The 8,053-nt window shown below is 52.2% G+C and overlaps 1 protein-coding gene across 1 annotated transcript; it reads right to left on the bottom strand.

Annotated features, from left to right (window-relative positions):
• Positions 1–321: 321 nt before the first annotated feature.
• LOC130031083 (cytochrome c oxidase assembly factor 7) lies at positions 322–7,715 on the bottom strand. The gene is made up of 3 exons (XM_056122333.1): positions 7,559–7,715; positions 4,476–4,616; positions 322–1,505 (listed from the first exon to the last, which is right to left on the bottom strand). Exons 1-3 carry the CDS (start codon positions 7,662–7,664, stop codon positions 1,057–1,059), a joined length of 696 nt encoding a protein of 231 aa, XP_055978308.1. The 5' UTR covers positions 7,665–7,715; the 3' UTR covers positions 322–1,056.
• Between the last annotated feature and the right edge of the window lie 338 nt (positions 7,716–8,053).

Below are 8,053 nucleotides of genomic sequence, written 5' to 3'. Positions count from 1 at the left end.
TGTTGGTTTACAGCTTCTTTTAAACACAACAAATGCTACTTTACATTTTAGCAATAAACTCCCACTCCGCAATGTCTGCTCCGGGAAAGAGTCTCTTCCCAACCTGAGAAGCTGGTGGGCTGAGGAAGGTGACAAGCCTTCAGGTCCACTGAAAACTGGAGCCCCCCCAGACAGTGGGTGGTGACAGAAATAAAGGGAATGTCAAGCTCGCCCCCTGGTGATAAACCGAGGAGATAGAGGAAAAGCTTAAGAAAAGGAAGAACATGATCTCCAGTCCTACCCAGAGTCTGGAGAGCACACCAGCCACACAGATTACTAATCAATCAAAATAGTTTATTTGCAGGGCAGGTAAAAAGGTCCAGTTCTGAGGAGCAAAACCTGTCACAGAGCCCTTGCTTGTAGAGCCAGGGGAGTGGTCAGTGGGTGCTTATTTTTAACTGGATATTTCCACCCCAAGGCTTATATGCTGCGTGTTCTCGAGCAGCCCTGGAGCTCGGGGACCTTTCATTTTACGTCTGACGGTCTTCTTGATGGGCTCTACGACTGAACGAGAACAGCTGACTCCAAAGGCACAGGGAAAGCCCACACCAAGGATTATATAAGTCAGAGGGTGGCAGTCGTGACTAGTTAAATGTTCTTAGCAACTTAAATCCTCTATTACGTAAGTCAAGATACTCTGACTTCCAAGCCCTCCTAAGTACAGTGACGATGATGATGGTGGTGGTGGCGGCGGTGGGGTCCTTAGAGCTGTTCGTTTTCCAGGCTCCTGCTCCCTGTCCCCCTTGACCCACACTCTCATGGCTCTGTCATTTCCTGTTCTGCTCAGAACTGGAAAGAGTTTAAAAACTACGACCCACTAAACATGGGTGTCTTCACAGAACACACCAGATCAAGAAGTATTGACGGACATAAATATTTCAGCCTACATCCCAGGAGTCGCAGCCCTCCCTCTGGGACAATAGGTCTATGTCACCTGAGCTCCGAGTCCCAAATCCACAGCAGCACATTAACTTCAAGGTCAGAAACTGGGGTTCAGGGCACAGGCGGGAAAGCACACTACCCAAACTTGATGGGCGGGACGCTTTTCTGCTGCTCTTTGTGCAGCTTCTGGGCCCGATTTTTCAGCTCCTCGGCCTTGGCTTCGTCCTTCTGGATGCCATCCCCGAGCCGGTACATGCGGCTGGCATTGGCACAGGCCCAAATGTGGCCCAGGTCACAGGCTTTCACAGAGTACTGACATGCCCGGCCCATGTCTTTGGGAACGTCAGGGGAACCCTGCAGGAACATGGTGCTGAGGTTGAAGCAGCTGGAGGCATAGTTGCCGTCACAGGCCCTGGTGTAGTAGTCCCTGGCCTTCCTCAGATCGGGCTGGCCACCTTCATTGACCTGTCCATCGTGCGCCAGGAGACCCACGTTGTGACATGACTCCACAGACTTCTTGCCGGGACTCTCGCAGGCCATCAGAAAGCAACTAGAGGCAGCTTTCAGGTCCTGGGGCAGGCCCCCTGGGAGCAAGGGAAGAAAAAAGTGAACTTACATTCTTAGAGATCCACACCCTCCCTCAAGAGAACTACTGTACTTCACAAGAAAAATAGAAATTGTATGCTGGAACTCAATCACGAATAACTTTGCAAATCACGTGCCTTAAAAAAACAATAACCACCACCAATACCAATCATTTAAAATAAACAGAAACAAGAGAAAGGAAACTAAGAGCATGCCTGGCCTGCTGCCACCATGTCAACGAAGGCCCAGGACTGAGAGTGGCTCTCTGCTGCTCCCTTTGCCACCCTCCAGTGTCCTTTCTGAATGGAGAGACGCTGACCAGTCTGTGTCAAGAAAGCACATGAACTGGGTATGCAGGATATAGTGGAAAAAACCCCAAATACGGGGAAATCCTTTGACGCCTACCTGGACAGGAGAAACAAGTGTTGGCTTTCAACAAGGGAGGGAACATGGTCCATTAAACAGCGATTCAAGGGGCAGGGGTGACAGTACAGAGCATAGGGTATTATCTTGCATGCAGCCAACCCTGGCATTCCATATGGCCCCCAAGCCCACCAGGAATAATAACCCCTGAGCAGCATTAGGTGTGGCCCCAAAACCACACCAAAACAGCAATTCTGAATGAGCTCGGCAGCAGAGACAAGCTAACAGGGATTGTCTATGAGTACTTTGATGTAAACTAAAGACTTGGTTTTTGGGGGTCACATACAGTGGTGCTCAGAGGTTATTCCTGGCTCTGCACTCAGGAATTACTCCTGGTATTGCTTGCTTGGGGGGACCATATGGGATGCCAGGGATCGAACCCAGGTTGTCTGCATTCAAGGCAAATGGCCTTACTCACTGTACTATTGCTCCAGCCCCTGAAGACATTTGTTGAAGAGCTTTGGCTCAGTGGCTAATAAATCTCCCTTGCAAGTGTGAGACCAAGAGTTCAATCCCTGGTGCTGCCCACATGTGCCAACAGGATGTGCAATCTCCAGCACAGTCAGGTGTACACTAACCCAGAGCCAAAGTGTGCAGCCCCCAGAGAACAATTACGATTGTGAGGTTGGCGTATCCTGACCAGGCCTGTGCCCACCAATGAGCCACACAAGTCAGTGAATGAGATCCCTGCAAGCTCAAGTGTGCAAGCCGTGCAACAGGCAAACACCACAGACAAGCGTGCGGGGCTCCCTCCCCTCTCCTCACTGGAACAAAGGGCAGGGAAGTGGGTAAGGACGGTCCAGTTAAGAGTATTGCTGGTTGGGGCTGGAGCAATAGCACAGTGGGTAGGGTATTTGCCTTGCACATGGCCAACCCGGGTTCGATTCCCAGAATCCTATATGGTCCCCCGAGCACTGCCAGGAGTAACCCCTGAGCATCACTGGATGTGACCCAAAAGCAAAAAAAAAAAAAAGAGCATTGCTGGTATTATCTGAGTACTGTCATCTAAAGGCTGTGCATTCTGTTTGTGGCTCACCATCTCTCGATCTGAAACACAGTTCTTTCCACCTCAGTCAAATACAATCTGCGGTTCCCTTCAAGGCCGTGTCAAAGCTTTCTCCTCTACAATAGTCACCCTGACTGGTCAGACTCCCAGTAGCGGGCCCCACGTTACTTGCCTCTGCCCAAAAGATCCATATCAAGCTCTGCCAGGAGAAATAAACAGATTTCTTCCCCTCACGGTCCAGAGCCAATCCTTTGCTCCACTGAAGCTATTCGATACTGGAAATCTGTTCACCAAAGGAGCACTCAGAGGGCAAGGGCGCACGCTCTCGAGAGGGAGACCTGGAGCAACTCCTGAGAACAGTGCCACAAGCAGCCCGAGCACTGCTGGGTGTGGCCCAAACCCCCGAGCAACAAGAACCAAACGCGAGTGACGCAAAAAGAGAAAGAGAGAAAAGACTTGATGCACAATCATTAATCACACAAATGAGTATAATATGAGACAAAAGGGAATTTCAAAGCCTCTTTTCCTCCTTAATTCAACACAGAACTCAAAAACCCTTGTGGATAACAAAGTAAAATATGGCTATAAGACAAAGGAAGACAAAAGTTTTCCAAGACACAAACTCAGAGACAATAAGGATATTTGGAGTTTCGTGCACTTTTACATAGCTCAGCCCACACCATATAATTTCGTATTTTTTTTTTACTAAACATTATAAAATTTTCCCTATAATCATAGATTTTTTAAAATTAGAGCTTTTTATTTTTTTGTTGTTGTTGTTTTTTGGTGGGAGGGAGAGTTTGGGCCACACAGAGGTGCTCAAGGCTTTCTCCTGAATCTACACTCTGAGGTCTCCTGATGGTGCTCATGGGACCATATGGGTGTTTGCCTTGCACACACCTGACCCAGGTACAATCCCCAGCATCCCATATGGTCTCCTGAGCACTACCAGGACTAATTCCTGAGCTCAGAGCGGGGAGTAAGCCCTAAGCATAGCCAGGTGTAACCACCGGCTACATTTCCAAACCCCGCCACCTCCCAAAACAAAAGATCTTAGTGCAATAAGCTGGGCTGTGTTGTCTGAAGGCTCTACTGGGGCTGGAGTCTGCAGCTTCAGAGGGACTCACTCTTCGCCTCAGTCATTCTATTTCCAACCAGGGCATGGGGTTACATCACTGGTCCTGTCCTCTGTGCCAGGCACATGTGGATGACCTCACCTACTAGACAGGATGAAACAGCCGACTTCCCTGACCCCGAGAAGCAAGTGCTGGTTTGTGTCCATTTCACAGGTGCTAAGAGTGAGGCGCAGTGGCCGGCCGCCTCACAAACAGCACACCCCGCATTAGCAGTGAGCCTGAAAGACCACGGCTTCCTCCCAACACGCAACTCGCGCCCAATTCTTCCTGCACACCAGGTGGTCGGTCTTGGGGACCTGAGCGGGCCCTTTGCAAAGGGAGGCCGGCGTGCAGTTTGGGAGCTGCCGTGTCATGGACCAAAGCTCTCAGTGACAAGGATCAAAGCCACGCAGGTCCCTCCTTACCTTTTCCAGTCACATAATAGCCCCCCAACTTGTAGCAGCTATCGCCGTGCTTGTTCTTTTCACAGTTGAACTTCAGCACCTTGGCGGCCTCCTCAAAGTTCTTCTGGATTCCTTCCAGGTAGTCCACCAATCGGTAGCAACCTGTGAGGAGAGGCCACAGCAGCTCAGGTCTGGGGCAGCTGCTCCTTTGCCAAGGCCCAGGTGTGGCAGGACACGCCAAGCAGCAGCCACTGTCTTCCTAAGGCGTGGCGGGTGACCCGACCACAAAGAATGCTGGGGATCTTCCCACACACACCAGTGTCTGAGCACTGCGGACCTACAAACGCTGGTGTCTGAGCCCCTGGCCCTCACCTCACCACTCGCCAGCCCTTCTACGACCCTGACAGCGAGGCCGAAGACTCACTGACTTCCAGAGGGGAACTCTGTGAGCTTTGGCTCCCACCAGCAAGTTCAGCAGTCAGATGCTGGGAGGCAGAAGGTCCAGAGGCTCCTCTTTCAGCATCTAGAAGGGGGAGCTGGGCTCACTTCATCTTACTCCTCTACTGGTGAGGCCAGGAACATGAAGCCTGATGAAGTCGAAATGGCAGCTACCGGGGCTGGAGCGATAGGACAGGGGACAGGGCATTTGCCTAGCACGTGGCCGACCCCGGTTCCATCCCCAGCATCCCACATGGTCCCCAAGCACTACCAGGAGTAATTCCTGAGTGCAAGGCCAGGAGTAACTCCTGAGCAGCACTGGGTGTGGCCCCAAAAAGCCAAAAAAAGGAAAAGAAAAGCAAAAGGAAATGGCAGCTACCAATTGAGTTAGAAACTTCGGAATAGACTCTCTCGTAGGTAGTCATTAGTCCCAGGGATTCTCTCTTGTCGTTTCTTCATCTGCAAACACCTCTTTCTTGTTTTTCTTTAACATAAGTTTGAGCAACTATATACATCCGTGTAGATTCTAGGAGTACTGTCACTTGCCCTCCTAAAAATTATAGTCTAGGGGGCTGGAGCGATAGCACAGCGGGTAGGGTGTTTGCCTTGCACGCGGCCGATCAGAGTTCGATTCCCAGAATCCCATATGGTCCCCTGAACACCGCCAGGAGTAATTCCTGAGTGAAGAGCTAGTAGTAACCCCTGTGCATCGCTGGGTGTGATCCAAAAAGCAAAAATGAAAGAAAAGAAAAAATAGATATAAATTATCCTAGAGGACAAAGCACAGCAAGTAAATAAGTAAACAAGATGTACTCAAACAGTAAGGATGTGACTGAAATAAAGCACTATAAAGAAAGTCTGTTGGGGCTGGAGTGATAGCACAGCGGGTAGGGCGTTTGCCTTGCACGCGGCTGACCCGGGTTCGATTCCCAGCATCCCATATGGTCCCCCAAGCACGGCCAGGAGTAATTCCTGAGTGCATGAACCAGGAGTAAACCCTGTGCATCGTTGGGTGTGATCAAAAAGCAAAAAAAAAAAAAAAGTCTGTTGTGGGGACAGAGAGATAGTAAAGAGGTTAAAGTACTTGCCTTGCACATAACAGACAAGTTTGATCCCCAGCACTTCCAAGAGTGAGCCCTGAGCACAAAACCAGGAGTAAGCCCTGAGCACTGCTGAGTGTAGTTCAGAAATAAGCACACAAATTCTGTTGTGGAGCCAGAGGAAAGGCTCAAAGGGCCGAGTATGGTCTTTGCATGCACAAGGCCTAGGTTCTATCCCCGGCACTCCACAGTCCATTGAGAGAACTACTGGGCGCAACTGTGAGCACAGCACCAGACAATCACACTCCCCCACACACCCCGCCCAAGTCTGCCTGCACTGGGGGAATGACGGATGACAACTCTGAAGTCTAAGCTGACAAGGAGAACGGAAGAAATGGGAAGGGGACAGAAAGTAAATAAAAAATTCCCAAGAAGGAAAGAAACAGCTTGCCAGAGGAAGAAAGGGGAGGAGGCAAGAGGAAGGCAGGGAAGAGATGACAGGCCCTGAGAATGGAGGAAGGGCTTAGGATTTCTTCCCAAGTCAAACCACTGAGGGTTTTAGAAGGAAAGTAGTGTGACCCAATTTTCCTTTTTGTTGTTGGGCAGCACCACGTGGTGTTGAGGGCTTCCTCCTGAGGGGCTTGTGGGACCAAATGCAGGAAATCAAGCCCAGGCCAGCCGTGTGCAAGGCAAGCACCATTCCCACTGTACTCTCCCTCCAGTCCCAATTCTTATTTTAAAAAGCAGACAAGCTTGTACATGCTAAGATGAATACGGAGGACTTACAGGTGTGTAGGACATGGTTCAGCACTGATAAAAATAACCGTGCTGCGGGGTGGGAAATAATTCAGCTGCCCCGCAGACTCCCCACATGGTGAGACCTGACTTCGATCCCTGGCACCAGTGGTTGCTTTTATAAAACTAAATAACTAAATAAAACCTAACAGTGCAACAAAGTTGAAATAGCAGTTGGTGATTTCATGTAAGGGAGCAAGCTGCAGGCAGGCTAGACTGCTTTTCTTGGGTGGGGGGGCACTCGGGGCAATGCACAGGGGTTGCTCCTGGCTCTGCGCTCAGGGGTCATTCCCGGAGGTGCTGGGGGACCATCTGGAATGCCGGAAATCGAACCCTACCCTTTGCACACTCGCTCCGGGCTCCCCCTCCCGCCACCTGCCTGGCACAGACCTCCCCTACCTTCCGAGACTTTGTTTAAATGCCACTTTTCATTGATTCTCCCCGACTCTCAACCGAAACCTGCCCTCCGACGTTCCGACACCCTCCAGCCAGTCCTTCCCCCACGCACCTACTTTCTCACACACGACTTCCCTCCCCCCTGGACGCGGACCGTGTCCCACTGCCCCACTAGAACTCGGGCTACGCGAGGACAGGGAGTGGGACCTGTTCACGGGTGGACCCCGCGAGCCCAAATGCCCTTCCTGCCGCCCGGCGAATCTCGCGGACCCCGACCCGCCCCTCCCGAGGCTCCCGAGTCCCACTGCCGGATCCCGCGTGTCCCCGGCCCGCGACCCTCCGCAGGCTCCGCCCAGTGACCGCCCACGTGTCCCGTCCTCCCGCACCCCCCGCCCAGGATCCCCACGTGTTCCCAGGCCGCGCCAGCGCGCCCACCGTCTGGGTCGTTCTCGCGGTAGCACTGGTAGTTGCACTCCACCTCCATGTTCTCCAAAAAGGCCTTCACTTGCTCCTCGTCCTGAAAGTCCACCAAGCCCGCCATGACCCCTGCTGGCCAAGCTGAGGTGACCCCGCCGCGCTGTTCCGGAGGCCCCGCCCCTCGCCCGCGGTCACGTGAGCCGGCGGGGCGGGCCTGCTGAGTGCCGAGGGGCGGGGCCCGGTCGGGGGCGGGGCCTGCGACAGGGCGGGATGCGGGAGAGGCGGGGCCTCCTCGGGGACGGGGCATGAGGGGGCGGGGCCGAGAGAGGCGGGACGCGGGATTCCCGGGTCTATAGCAGAGCCCAACCAGAGAACTTAGCACCCGCTGTCTCCACGTTAAAATTTTTGGCCTTCATATTTCACTTTTTCTTCTTCCTTTTGTTTTTTTTGTTTATTTTAGGGGTCACACTGAGCGGTGCTCAGGGTTTACTTCTGGCTCTGCACTTAGGGATC

The sequence above is a fragment of the Sorex fumeus genome, unplaced genomic scaffold, assembly GCF_029834395.1.
Source record: "Sorex fumeus unplaced genomic scaffold, SorFum_2.1 ptg000045l, whole genome shotgun sequence".
In the NCBI taxonomy this organism is placed as follows: Eukaryota; Metazoa; Chordata; class Mammalia; order Eulipotyphla; family Soricidae; genus Sorex; species Sorex fumeus.
Note: the sequence above shows the minus strand (reverse complement) of the source record. Positions and strands in the feature narration are given on the sequence as shown.